Source organism: Apostichopus japonicus, chromosome 7, assembly GCF_037975245.1.
Source record: "Apostichopus japonicus isolate 1M-3 chromosome 7, ASM3797524v1, whole genome shotgun sequence".
Classification (NCBI taxonomy): domain Eukaryota; kingdom Metazoa; phylum Echinodermata; class Holothuroidea; order Aspidochirotida; family Stichopodidae; genus Apostichopus; species Apostichopus japonicus.
This window is the reverse complement of record NC_092567.1, coordinates 12550980-12566230: the sequence shown is the minus strand read 5'-3', so window position 1 is coordinate 12566230 and position 15251 is coordinate 12550980. Positions and strand designations below refer to the sequence as shown.

The window sequence follows — 15251 nt, the reverse complement described above, 5'->3', positions numbered from 1 at the left end:
AGTATTTACAGTTACTGCACAGCTCCTACAAGGTTACTGTGTTTACATCAGTAGATGTTGCTGTGATCAATGTGAGGTCTGGGAACTCTCTACTTACAGATACCACCTTGAATGTGTATATCACCTTGAAAATTTGAAAGTTTTTTTCACTTCTTGCTTCTTGCTTGTGTCCTCTGAAATGACTGGACATTTGCCTTATGTTCATCTTACTTGTTTCATGGTGGACTACATCCATTCCATTTTGGATTAGTTTGATGTTAATTTTTTATCATCCTTTGGAAATCCGCTATCGAAACATGTGAATACTTGATGATCAATTTGATGATCTATATGTGAAAATCTGAATGTATGGCTCGTGTAAAGAACAAGTTAAAATGATGATGCTTTGGTCACAATTAACATAGTGGTTCACTCTATCAAAGTTTGTCTGTCATTGTTGCATGTCAACAGAATAAAGTGAGATTCTGACATGATTTATGTGAGTGTATCCTCCAGTACGGTTCATCTCCAATGAATCAATGGGAGCTGGATTGCTATAAATGTTCACGCAGTCAACATTTGATATCCTTGTCAGAATGAGCAGGTATTGAAAGTTGATGCTGCCAATGCATCTTGCCTTTTAACATCATCATCTTTAGTTAACTATATTCTTTAGCAAGTTTGCTGGGACACACATAGTGTAGTCAATAATCAGGGCCAGATTAGCTTGGTTAAATGTAAGGGCAACTACAACAGTCTGCAGCCTGAACTATCAATAAAATACAAAACAAATATGACATATATCAGCAGGCATTGAATATTCATGAACATGATCACCACACAGTCATATATTAAGCTGAATTCTTATGAACTTTGTTGCTAGCAGTGCCTATAAATGTATACAATATATCGAAACCCCCTCTTTATAAGTTTTATTGTCGCAGTATATGGTCTAAATCCAGCCTTATTCCATCACTGTTAAATTCTGCTGCATCCAGCACTGTTAGTGCATTTAGCACCAATGTCTCTAGAAGCATCTCAGATATCTGATAGATAACGTAACCATCCTTGTAAACTGTCTCGTGAGAATCTCACTAGATCTTGTGGGAATTATGCGAGATCTTGTGAGAACTTGTGAGAACTGTATGAGACCTCACGAGACTGGCTAAAACCCAATCATTGTAGCATTTAAACTGTGACAGAGAGCAGTTTTCATATCAACCGAAACAATTATCAGCTGAAATGTGAGCGATAGTTTTACAGCAGTAACTGTAGTCCTGACCATTGGTTTGTGTGGTCACGCTTTATCTTACTTTCCCCAACATGAGATAAATGTCATGGTTTCAAAGTTGTAGTTGACAACAACTTGGAAACAACATTTACTGTTTTAACTAGGAAAAGTATCAGTCATTGATGTTTGTAGATTGCTTTACTATTAAATGTTATATATTTTGGATGAAAATAATGTTGTGCTATCAAAGGTGTAATAAATGTGCTTCAGATGTTAAATCTCTTTGCACTGTCTGCTTTATTCTTTCTTCTTTTACTGTAATTTAGTAGGTTTTTGTTGTATTTTGCTTGGGTGGACTTTCATACTCCTTACAAGATTGTCAAAGTATAAACAATTACACAAACCTTTTCTGTGGAATACAGATGCAGGTTTTACATCAAGAGGTGACATTTTTCGTCAGAATATTAATTGGAAAAATGACCCTTCTTGCATTCTGAGTCGGGGACTTCATTTCAATTAGTTGTTTAAAATAAACGAGAGTTTTGTATCTGCATAACTGAATCAAGAAAGTTTGAAGATATTTCATAAGAAGTGTGGGGCATAACCCAAAGGTGGGTCACAATTCTTATTGGTGGGTCGCCAGGTTTTCTAGATCGCATAACATGTATCCACACTTAACTGCCTGCTAACGTCTGTATTCCTACAGTAGCTTGCTCTCATAACTTTCTCATTGATTTTGAGGTCTGGTGGGTTAATTGTGGCTTAGTCCACATAGAAGTTCCTGGGCCTATACAAATTTCCGGACTAATGGTTTAATATTAGACGACATATGAAACATTACAGTATTTTTTGTATTTGTGTGTTGTTGTCTGTAGCTTTCAAAGGTTTTTTGAACTGATGAGATCCTCTGAGCTTTTTCTGAATTTTTTTTCTTCAAAGAAGCCGCGAAAGTTTCGTGTCAAAGAGACTGATATCGATACTAGCAAAACTGACAGCGGTCACTTACATCGGCATCCTTGACCATCATTTCTTTGCAGACAATACTCCATGTAGTGGAATAAAGTATTCGATTCGAAATGTTGGCAATGGTTCTACATTGTTCATACAAATTGTATGATTAATATGGCATTTCAAATAGTACAGTTATTCAGAACAGGTACTTTGGCATTTGAGTAAATTAAGGTCACCATCATTTTCCCAATGCGTGGTGTTAAGGAAACACCAGGACTTATGTTTCCGTCTACTTTCTGTCCATATTATGACATTTATTTGTATTATCACAATTGGAACAATAATATATTTATTAGTATCTGATGACGTACATTGCACACTCACATGTTTTATTTTCAGTTCATACTCGCATGTAACTACTTAGGGTGTGAAGACTCACGCAAAAAGAAACGTCTTATGCCGGTAATTTGACCTAGTTTCGAATGAGGTGTAACAGAAGTATAAAACACTACCATCGATCCCAGAAAATACACACAAAGCTTGCTACCGTCGGTAATTAGACACTTGTGTACAGTCAGTACATACAGCTGCGGTCAATACCCACAGCACATTATACAAACGATACAGCGATGGACATCTCAGGTCCAGCTAAAGGTAACAATGTATCACGTTTCATTAATGTCTGCATTTTGTTACGACACGAGCAAAACGTCACTTTCAAGCAACAGAAAGTTAACTTTTTCAGATAGCCGCATGCGGTTTGGGGCGAGTCTGCTTAAGTTAGGCTGTTCAATTTGCCATGAAAATCTTTAATCGCTGTTAGCCTTGACTTTGAGTTTATAGCTAGTTTAGCCGAGGTCACATCACAGTGCAAACATCCTACTTTGTCAATAGTCGTTCGTACTGTTCACGGTTGTCAAGCTAGTACAGCATACGTGTCTCCAGCTACTATAGTACAGGCAGCTGCAGGGATAAAGCAGGATGCATAACGTTGCACGGCAACTGTAAACATCGTGAGCCTGCCTAGAATCTAAACCCATCACAAAGATGTACCAGATTGTCGTACGGTGTTTTCGAGCCAGCACTTACAAAGAATCACTCTGTATTCTTCAACAGCGATTGGAAATTCCGGTATTTTACATTGAATTTGAGAGGAATATGCCTTAATAAGGCTAGGTTATTGTAACGTTATGCCTAACAACTTAGGTGGCCTACTGTAGGTCTAAGTCAGGTCTATAGGCCAGACCCATAATTATTACCTGACATTATTCGATTCGTTTAGACCTAACCTTATTCTAATTAACTTTACACTACTAATCAAGCATTGTACCTAGTACAGGTGGCGAACGGCAAAGATTTTACATGACTAGCGGTGAAGCCGCTAGATTCATGAATTGTCTAGGCTAGGCAAAAATGTGAAACTAGTCGGTCCTAAAGTAGTATAATGGTGTAATGTATTCATTTGTCACCTAAATTCGTGTTACATATGTAGCTACACTGATAAATACTGCAGTTGCCTCATTGTAAGTCAAATTGTGACAACTGCTTCAGTCACAACCGTAAGCTACAAAGCCTTAAGGGAAACAACCCAAATCGCCCCATGAAACTAAGAAACATCAGTTCTGTTCTTGGAGACACTCTCATGGATATTTTTTCCATTTAGCAGCATTATACCTACACTTCATGCTCGATGTTGGGGGAATTTTCCATTGAATCGAGTAGTTTGATTTTGGACCTTTACTTGTATAATTCCTAAGAACTATGTCTGGCACAATCTGGTCAAACTATCGATGAAATCACATTGCTGAAGTCCTGATGGAACTAAACAGCTGTGCAAAATCAAGGAGATCATCACCACCGCTATCCTTCAAAAGAACATTAATGCACTTACTCTTTTACTGCATACCATCATACACATGCATAGATCTGCTCACTTACGCTTCTGATTGAAATTTCCAAAACTTGAGAAATCAAATTTTGCCAGGAGGTGAGTGCTTAAAGTCAGGAGAGCCTAAGATTGCTTTTGGAGCTGGGATACTCTGGTAAAACAGGGAGAGTCGACAGGTCTGCACTATGAGTGCATCATGTAAGGAAAGTCTAACATTAGCAAATACTGTAACTTGGGCCTAAAATAGGGGTGTTACTAAAACGAATGACAATTGCGTTACACATAACGAATGACAATATGTTGTACACACTACAATATTGCGTTGACTAAAACGAATGACAGTAATGACAGCACAGACATTTGCTTCAACCGGATATCACAGTTCAGACTTCGTGGGTATCTAGATCTAGTAAAGTCCGGACAAGATAAAAACGCACCTTATAGTAAGCGAAATTGTAAGTCTGATTTTAAAAAGTAAATTTAACGTCACTTTTCCGATATTAATTGTTAGAAACTAACCATAATCTTGAAATGGCTTCAGTTATCTTTCTATATAAATCTACAGAGGTAAAGAGCACAGCACGCAAGCGCAATCTCACACAAAAACTTTCCCTGTGGTTTCTATCCGTAAATTACACCAAAACCCTGCAACCACGTGATGCGATTTTCCTCAAATCATTTTTGCGCAGAAAACCAATAACCGCATTTACTCCACTCCGTTAATCATTCTAGCACTTCTCAACACTGTCATTCGTTGTCATTCGCTGTCATTCGCTGTCATTCGCAAATGATAATTAACCCTGTACAAAGTCAATTGTCATTCGGTCATTCGCTGTCATTCGTTTTAGTTTGTCCCTAAAATAGGATGCTGTTCATTTGTAATTGTTGAAGAGATAATCTTTGGAAAGCTTTGTCAAAGGTTTTACTATTTTAAGCTTCTTCACATGTTGCTTATCTGACCAAACTGAACAAATGCATGATACATTCATTCAATATCTCAGCATCTCCTAATCCATTGTTATTTAATTACTCATTAATGTCCATCTAAACTGATGCATTAATGTGATAGAGCATGTTACTTTGAATGCATGTGTGAAACTTGCTGCTTGGCCACATAAGTTATGTTTTCAACCCCATTATGACCTAGAAAACGTAATATACAGACCATTGCTTGTCTCAATGGACAGGTAGAAGCTCTAACCCTAGGTTAAAGATCTAAGAATTCTAAGTTGAACTACAGTACAGTATGTGTCCTGAATTAAAAAGGTTTTATTGATTCCTACTAGGCAACTTGTACAGTAGTTGGCTATTCTGGTCTTTGGGAACTATTTTTGGGTACTATATTTTACAGTACTTCATCCCACATCAGAAATGTGAGGAATTATGTGTGTGGGTGCGTGTGAGTGGGTCAAAACTTGTCACCAACTCTTCCTAGACCTAAGTCGGATCAAGTTCATACTTGGTGGGTAGTTGCCTGACCATGCAAACTCTTGCCTGAATGATTGATGATGTCATAGGCAAAAGGTCAGGAGGTGGAAGGTAAGAAACCTAAAACTTGGTGTTTAGCAATGTCTGCTTGTCAACATGTAGGGAAAAGGCAAAAACCACACAATATATAGAGAATGATGAGACAGATTAAGGTGTTTATGGTGGGGGGGGGGGGGGGCTTGGGGGAGCCTGAAGGCCAATTGTGGTCGAAGGTAAAATTGGCCTAAATTGTGAGAAAAGTAGTGTGTCACAAACTCCAACACTGCACGTCTGTTCAAGTTCAAACTACAGTAACTGTTGGAACAAATGATGTACTGTACATACTGTAGCAAAATGAGGATGCTGAGAGTAAAGTCATGAAAGAGATGTGATTTGTAATTACATGAATTGCCCTCTAGATATTATTTGCAAGTACAGTAAGCCTGCAATGTAGGATGAGTTTACAGAGGATGTCTTGATGATAAATCACTCACAGGTGGAGTAGAATGCAGTATTATGGTGGACGCAACATGCTGTGTTGGTATACAAGTAACATAAATGCTTTCGGTTAGTGTAGGAAACCTTATCAGGCACTCAATTTTGGTTTCTTGAGATTTTTGGTTCGGTTGTGTGACAAGTCCAAGATGATCTTACTTGGCAAGAACTTCCACTCCAGCATAACAACTGCAAAATTTTCTTTCGCAATTTTTTATTTTCAAGTTGAAACGTCAACGTTAAATATTGGCAAAGTTAACTCTCTGATAGCAGTGTACACAGCTGTGCAGTTGATGGATAGAAAGAAAAGGCTGCAAAGAGATTTCCTGTTTGATGTTTTGGTTTCAGTTTACATTAATTGAGAGTATCAGACTACTAGAGACTGCACAGCTGGTGTTCAATTGCAAGTGCGTGACAACTCTTGTACAGAAGAACAGTTTAACAAGTTATTGTACCCAGATTTCAGGTGAAAGTTGAAGAGCTAATATGTTGTGTGCTAAGCTTTTAAATAGAGTGCTGTATCAATCCCTTTGGCTGTCGGTAATGTCTCTTTAAAGCTGAGTTTTGTGCGGATCTATTGATCACTGATTGAAAGAACAGTAACATGTCTACATGTGTAAATAGTAAAAGATAGCTCACTGAAAACAGATAATTATAACATACACACCAAGCATTTGGTTAATGACTGGTTACTCAGACAGCTACTCAGGATGAAATAGAACTAAAGAGGAAAAAAATAAAAAATAAAAAAATAAAAGAAGTGGAATAACTGCATGTTTGACTGGATAATTATGTATTGAAATAATTGCTTGCTGACTTTCAAATAGCAACATGTTTTTGAACACCATATGATATCATTCAGTACCCATTATAATGTCCATTTTTAAGTGGAAATATGCTCATAGTACTGTGGGCAATGTCTTAATATGAATTTCTCTCCTTCTAATGATAGATCATTAAAGAAAACTGGAAGACAGATATTGGGACAGGAATCTCTGGAGAATGAAGGCTTTCTAGAACCATCAAACCAAGCCATGGTCTGAGAATAGTAACATTTTTGGAAGGGAGAATGCAGCTGCTCTCTGTAGAGACTTGTTATATCTGCTGAAGTTTATACTACGTACTCAAGCACTTGATGTTGTCACACACATGATGATCACGGTTCATGGTTAGGTGGTCAAAATAAACAAAGCTTGTTTTATCATAGGTTAGTTACTGGACATTAATCAGTTTAGTATTTTATTATTTCTCTGAGGATTTCAGGCAATGGTGCTACCATGGCAATTGATTGAGTAGAACTACTGATTTTGTAATGGATGAACTGGAAGAAGTGAACCGCCCTCCAGATAGTTACCTCTTCAGCTTACGATACTTGGTTTTAATTAACTTAATGACATGCGGAGTGGAACTATGCTCATCCGCTGCATTTGGATACCTGCCTCCCCTCCTCTTGGAGGCAGGAGTCTCGGAAACCAGTATGAGCATGATTATCTCCATCGGACCCATGATAGCACTCTTTCTGCTCCCCTTGATGGGTACAATGAGTGATAACTGTACCAGCCGTTATGGTAGGAGGAGACCTTTCCTGTTTGGAATGGGAATTCTGTGCATTTTATCCATGATCTGTTTGGCCTTCCCCTTAAGCTCTGAATCAACTGTGGCTTACTTTGTGTCACCAGCTCGTGCCAACTTCATTATGTTGTCAGTGGCCATCATTACCTTTGACCTATCGACCCAGCTCAGTTTCACCCCTATGGAGTCATTGCTATCAGATCCCTGCCGAAGTGATGAACACCATAACAAATCATTTGTTGTCTTCACCTTTCTTCTTAGTGTGGGTGCCTGTGTTGGATACTGGTTACTTTCAATTGACTGGGATGAGACCGCACTCGCTTCTCTCCTAGGGGGCCAGAGACAATGTATTTTCGTCCTTTTGTGTACTATTTTTACCTTGTTCACTGGAATCTCACTCAGTATTGCCTATGACCCTCAGCTCAGGAATTCTTCATCTACAAAAAGTGATGTTTTCAGGAATAAATCAAACTCTTTCACAAAATTGACTTCTAATCCTAACACACCCTTACCTGTTCAAAATGGTGTCAGTCCAGCCAAATCTAGTGATACTTCTAGGATCTTTATTCCTCCTTCTTCCTCCGCCCATCCAACACCTATCTTGCCTCATGCCATCATCTTTCATAGACTTGTGTTACCATTTAGTATTTTCAAGTGCCTGTGTCCAAGAAAGGTCAGATATTATTTCCGATGGATAGGTAAAACTACCTCTGATACTTTAGCTAGTTTAACAACAATGCCAAGAGCCCTGAGGAAGCTTTGGCTAGCTAACTTATTGTCTAATACGGCTGTCCTTGGCTTTAGACTTTACTTTACAGACTATGTCGGGGAGACACTCTATAAAGGAAACCCTGAAGCAGACGAAGGATCCATGGATAGGAACTTGTATGATTTAGGTGAGTACACTCTCAATGTTATATTAAAGCAGTGAATGTACTGTACATGCAAATGTACTTGCTTAGCGGGTAATCGGTGGTCACTTAATTACCTTCGTTAGAGTGCTACAGTAGTACCATGAGAGGGTCTGCAATAAAGTGGAACAATTCATGCAAGACCCAAGACACCCCTTGTTTGAGCACCACATTTACAACTGCGATTATGCCCACCATGTACACTTAGGGCCCGCTACAGATACTCTTTTACGACCTGTGTAAGCCGATTTTCCGACTGTGGTCAATAAACTCAATTCAATTCAATACTGTTAAACAATCTTAAGAATTTACCAAATAAATGAAAATACACAGTGTAGTGTAGTAGACATGTATTAACCATTTATGTTTGATACAATTTACTAGTGCTGCATATGTCTTTACATTCTTGACTTTTGGTGTTAAATCATAAGTTCCATTTCTTATTTGGGTTTCTTGTTATTATAAATCATAATACATCTTTCCTGTTGCTATCAGTTGCCTTTTCTTGCACATTTTAAAGTCTTTACCAGACAGGATCCAGGCAGTTTCTTTTTTAATTTTTGCCTGTGACCTCTTTGTCTAATTCTGATACAAATACATAGAAGTTTTGAAACATTTGGAAGTTAACTTTTGGTGAAAAACTCCAAGTGTGTTGTTATCTCAGAAGTGATAAAATATGAATTACATGCAAATGTTACCAGAATGCTTAGAATATGTTACTACTAAAGCTTAAGTGCACAATAAATGTTCACCTGAAGCTCCTGAATGAGTGAATCCACTACAAACCCCAAGTTTATGCATGCTTCTGTAAGAAGTTGCTAAATCTTTGAAAAGTAAACCCCCCTTCAGATTATTAGGAACATTGTAGAGTGTTTCATTACATGATGAAATGTCTAAAGGAATGAAATTTGTCTGTAAACAAACAGTTTCTGTATACTACAAGCAACACCTAGGTAATGTCCATGTTTTCTTTTACAGGCATACGTATGGGTAGCTGGGGTCTATTTCTGCACAGTGTGGTGTCTGCAATCACCTCTCTGTTCTTGAAACAGTTAATGAGTGGTGTTGGAGAGCGATGGGTGTTTATGCTGGGAATGCTGGTATTCACTCTGCTGACAGGCATGATGCTGTTTGTCAGGAACATTTCATTCACAATCCTTCTAGCGGCAGGCACAGGTCTGGGAACTGCTATAACCTCCACTGTGCCTTATACTTTACTCAGCTGTTACCACGAAAACAGTGAGGTATGTAGTTTCATTTAATAAAATCCTAGCCTAATCATCTTTTTCTTTAATTTGATATGAGAAGTCCTTCAAGGTACCTGACAAACTACAAGTATCACACCCAGGGCATATTAACGGAATATTCTCATTTTATCCAGATATATGAGAAGTCCTTCAAGGCTCCTGATAAACTACAAGAATCACACCCAGGGCATATTAACTGAATATTCTCATTTTATCAAAATATATGAGAAGTTCTTCTAGGCTCCTGACAAACTACAAGAATCACACCCAGGGCATATTAACTGAATATTCTCATTGTATCAAGATATATGAGAAGTGCTTCAAGCTACCTGACAAACTACAAGAATCACACCCAGGGTATATTAACTGAATGTTCTCATTTTATCAATATATATGAGAAGTCCTTCAAGGTACCTGATAGGCTGATAAACTACAAGAATCACACCCAGGGCATATTAACTGAATATTCTCATTGTATCAAGATATATGAGAAGTCCTTCAAGGTACCTGACAAACTACAAGAATCACACCCAGGGTATATCAACTGGATCTCTTCATTTAATCAAAACATATATTACTATTCATATTTTTGAATTAGTATTGAGGTTTGGTTAGTTAGTCAAGCAGTTTGCCATATGATGTCAGAAAAATTATCCCCAGACACCAACCTGTTGTATCCATAGCAGTGTCTATACTGGATCCATTCTAGTGTAAACCGGAGTTATTCCCGGATACCAACCTTTAGTATCCATAGTGCTCTAGAGTGTCTATACTGGATCCATTCTAGTGTAAACCGGAATTATTCCCCGACACCAACCTGTAGTATCCTTAGTGCTCTAGAGTGTCTATACTGGATCCATTCTAGTGTAAACCGGAATTATTCCCGGACACCAACCTGTAGTATCCATAGTGCTCTAGAGTGTCTATACTGGATCCATTCTAGTGTAAACCGGAGTTATTCCCGGACACCAACCTGTAGTATCCATAGTGCTCTAGAGTGTCTATACTGGATCCATTCTAGTGTAAACCGGAGTTATTCCCGGACACCAACCTGTAGTATCCATAGTGCTCTAGAGTGTCTATACTGGATCCATTCTAGTGTAAACCGGAGTTATTCCCGGACACCAACCTGTAGTATCCATAGTGCTCTAGAGTGTCTATACTGGATCCATTCTAGTGTAAACCGGAGTTATTCCCGGATACCAACCTGTAGTATGGCATAGTGCTCTAGAGTGTCTATACTGGATCCATTTTAGTGTAAACCGGAGTTATTCCCGGACACCAACCTGTAGTATCCATAGTCCTCTAGAGTGTCTATACTGGATCCATTCTAGTATAAACATTAATCAGCTGAATATGATTGCAATGTCTGCCTTCATCAAATTCACTGAACAGAAACTTCTTGTGTTGTTTGCATTCATTTCAGAGCAGAGGTTAAATCTTTGAGAAAACCTTCATTTGAAATCTCAAGAAAGTTGGTTCATTTGAGAAAACCAAACATCCAGACACATAGTGTAGATCTAGCCCACACACAGACTCCTAGAGTAGGTTGCCTTTATGGATGTCAGTTCAGTTATTATTACCAAAACTTGCAAACTGCACCCAATATCTGTCAATTCAAATATCATTTTTTGACCAAACAGGGGACCATTGTAAGCTTAAACTATAGTTTAACGTGATAAACGTCCAGCTATCCTCAGGTTATCATCAAACGTTCAAATACTAAATTGTCTTTTATTCTCTTTTGCAGATATTTTTCTCTGACTTAAAACCGGAACATTCACATCTCCATGGCAAAGGCACAGATTTCTCGCTCCTGGACAGTGGTTTCATCCTCTCAGAGATACTTGCATCAATATTCTTTGGTATTCTTGTGGAGCTGACATCCACAACGGTCACTTACATTGTCTGTGCTTTTCTGTTCAGTTGGTTAAGCTGTTTTGCTGTTTGGTTCATTGAGTATCCTTCCTCTGCAAGATCATTCGTCTCGTAGACGAACAATCTTTGTATCACACAGATAACTATAACAGACTTGGTGTTTGTAGTTTGGATAAATTTACTATTAACATGTACAGTACTACAGACAGTATAATTCCAATGGAAGACTGCATTTAGCTTACATAGTGTATGAAACATTGAAAAATGCTACCAGACTATATGTATGATTTTGTCCAAATCTTGCATTCTTGGTTCGATTCCTTGGTACTATTTTACTGATATATTTTTTATAAGATTTGGTGATTCTAAGCATACTGGATATAACACTGAATTTATGGTAAACGGTTTCTTTGAATACATACAGTACAGAAATGAGCTATTTGGTTTAGTTTTAAATTAGTGGCTGATACTTCATGGCAGCAAAGAAATTAACACTGGATAGCTTACTTGATGGAACTTGTAATGTGCTGGCTTTAGCTCACTGGTTCGAGTTCTGTTTAATCATGATTTCAGTCATTAACTTGCAATAAAGTTAAATGACTAATGGAACACTGACTGAAATGTCACAGTTACTAGTATTAGGCAAGCCTAATACTAGTAATAATACTAGTAATTAATGTTGCTCCTTCAAATCGTGTGTAGAGTTTCCATGTTAGCTTGCTTTGGTTCTGTAATTCGTGGTATCAGAAAATCTACATTTGATGTCTTCTCAGGATATGTGAGCTTTCTCACTTTGCTGGTTGTTCAGTCCTATTCCAAGTGTTTGAATATTTCAAGTCTCAACACACGTCCCAGATCTGAATGCGAGAGTTATATTGTTAATCTTGTTACATCTTGCTATCTTGTCACCTTTTACATACTTTCTGCACATTCATGTACTGTATGTGAACACCTTATAGTACAAGAGTGTTATTGTTAATTAGATTTCATTGGATTCCACTATTTCTAGACGTATCTTTTCCCTTTCCTGGCATTATTTACAGAATAAATCTGTTCTTGGAATCCATGATTCCATGGAATTCATCGTAGTTTTAAGTTTGATCAGGGTCCTTACATTCCTATATATTTTTATTTTTAGGTCATTGGAATGCTATGATTCGGCATGGTGTAGCCATGTATTAAAATGCAAATTTTACTCACTTTCTACTCACAAGTATAACTTATTTACAAACTATATTAATACTTAATAATTTGAGTCTTATTTCATATTTTGGATGTTGTCATCCTTAAAAACAAACATCTCAATTTTTCGACTGTAAATTTTGTCCTTCTTGTAAGCTGTCAGGAGGAAGAAAATAATACCTATAAATATATTACTTTTTTCTGTATTCTATGCATACACTAACGTGTATGTGATGATACCGTTGAAATATATCTCTACATATGTGCATTCTTTTTTCACAAACTGTTCATAATTAGATTTATATTTGATAAATTTTTTATAATCTGAGAACTTTAAATATATTTTTCCTACCTTTGACATGAGTGTACTCAAGTGTATTGGGTAACTGCAAGTTCATTCACAGGTTTACCTATATACTAGAAGAGTTCACAAACTCATACAGGTCAAGGGTTGCTCATAATTGAAGCTAGTTTATTATACCATGTTGGCTTCGATCAAGGTTTATCTACATCCTGTTCTTTTGTGACTGCATTGAATGTGTCTGTTGTGTGTTAAGTTACCAGTTGGCTGGATTGAATGCGTCTGTTGTATGTTAAGTTACCAGTTGGTTGCATTGAATGCGTCTGCTTTATGTTAAGTTACCAGTTGGCTGCATTAAATGTGCCTGTTGTATGTTAAGTTACCAGTTGGCTGCATTGAATGCGTCTGTATGTTAAGTTACCAGTTGGTTGCATTGAATGCGTCTGCTGTATGTTACATTACCAGTTGGTTGCATTGAATGTGTCTGTTTTATGTTAAGTTACCAGTTGACTGCATTGGATGTGCCTGTTGTATGTTAAGTTACCAGTTGGCTGCATTGAATGCGTCTGTATGTTAAGTTACCAGTTGGTTGCATTGAATGCGTCTGCTGTATGTTACATTACCAGTTGGTTGCATTGAATGTGTCTGTTTTATGTTAAGTTACCAGTTGACTGCATTGGATGTGCCTGTTGTATGTTAAGTTGGCTGGATTGATTGCACCTACTGTATGTTAAGCGGCAGCATTTATAAAAAAACACAATTTTCAGTATATATATGTGACAATTTCAAGCTAAAAACACAAGTCAATAAGGTAGACAATAATCATACAGCACACAATTATTTCTATGAAGTATATTCTCATTTAATTAAAACAGATCAGATTATTTTCATATTTCTATGATATTGTAAATATAATCTATAAACAATAGTTAACTGTTAGCAGTTTATATATAATCATATATAGGTGTGTGATGTGTTATAAAGACAGAAGCAAGTATTCAGCAGCTTATATTATGCTAATTAATGACCTTGTAAAGGGAGAGCCCCTCAGCGAGAGTAATTTGATTGCTTGTTTTATTGGAGATGAATGTAGTGCACAACTGCACTTGTTTACTTGTTTGTGTTTGCTTTGCAGATTACTGAAATTTGTATACCAGTATATTTTTAGGACTGTTGTCTTGTTTATAGCAATCCAAATACCTTTAACACAGCAGTTTGCATGTTGATTGCCATGGATTTTGGTAATTATGCCAACCATTAAGTAGTATTTACTAAGAAATATATACTAGTAATAATTAATTAACTGATTTATCAATAACAACTAAATTATAATAATTAATTTATTGCTAATAACTAAGAAATCAGAATGTTAGCAATGAAGCTTATGGCACTCAGTTCCAAAAGTTAGTCTCCACACCCTTCATAAAGTTATTAAACCTAATAGGTAATTTTTTAAACATTTCAAATTTATCTTTATTATTTTAAGAGAACATTTGACCAGTGGAATTCTGGAAATGTCTTGTTACTGGAATTAAGTTTTTTCTGATATCAAAATTGTGTTGCTGTTTGCTGCTTGAAATTTCACATTCTTTTCAAGGTTTTTAGTTTTATGTTGAAATTATTTTTATGTTTATGTCTTGCATAATTTGAGAAGAGTGAACCTAATTCTCTTTGATAATAACTCAAAGCATTCCATATTTTGCTTGTTCTCAAATGATATCACTTATTTGAACTATTCAGCTGTAAAACTGTAGTTCAACATGCGACTTCAAAGTTGAATTTATTTAGGAATAACATCAACACTTTGTTCTTTGCAGGCATATTATTTACCTATTAGACTCCTGATGCTTTTAGTGCAATAACTAACTCACATTTAGTGTGTTTTTGCTAAATTATAGTCTCTTGTACAGTACTGTACCATACCTGCTATAATCAGTGTAGGTACACTGCATTCATGTACAGGTTGTACATGATTGAAGTGGGCTATGTTGGGTGAGTGTGGGAGGGGAGGGAGAGAGGGGGGGGTAGAATATTTTTATGGGCTAAGTAATAGTTGGTGTTAAGACTGTTAAGAGGTTAAGCAACTATGATGGAGATAATTTCATGTGAGAAATTGAGTTAGGTTTGACTTTTAAACAGCTTCTGAAAT

The 15251-nt window shown here is 36.9% G+C and overlaps 1 protein-coding gene across 2 annotated transcripts; it reads left to right on the top strand.

The window, feature by feature from the left end:
- The first annotated feature begins 2713 nt into the window (after positions 1-2713).
- LOC139969370 (solute carrier family 45 member 3-like) lies at positions 2714-14017 on the top strand. Of its 2 annotated transcripts, none has more exons than XM_071974256.1 (4): positions 2714-2815; positions 6964-8479; positions 9473-9738; positions 11492-14017. In XM_071974256.1, exons 2-4 carry the CDS (start codon positions 7324-7326, stop codon positions 11732-11734), a joined length of 1665 nt encoding a protein of 554 aa, XP_071830357.1. In that variant the 5' UTR covers positions 2714-2815; positions 6964-7323; the 3' UTR covers positions 11735-14017. The 2 variants fall into 2 exon arrangements, with proteins under 2 accessions (XP_071830357.1, XP_071830356.1); XM_071974255.1 differs by lacking the exon at positions 2714-2815 and adding an exon at positions 2850-3292.
- The last annotated feature ends 1234 nt before the right edge of the window (positions 14018-15251 follow it).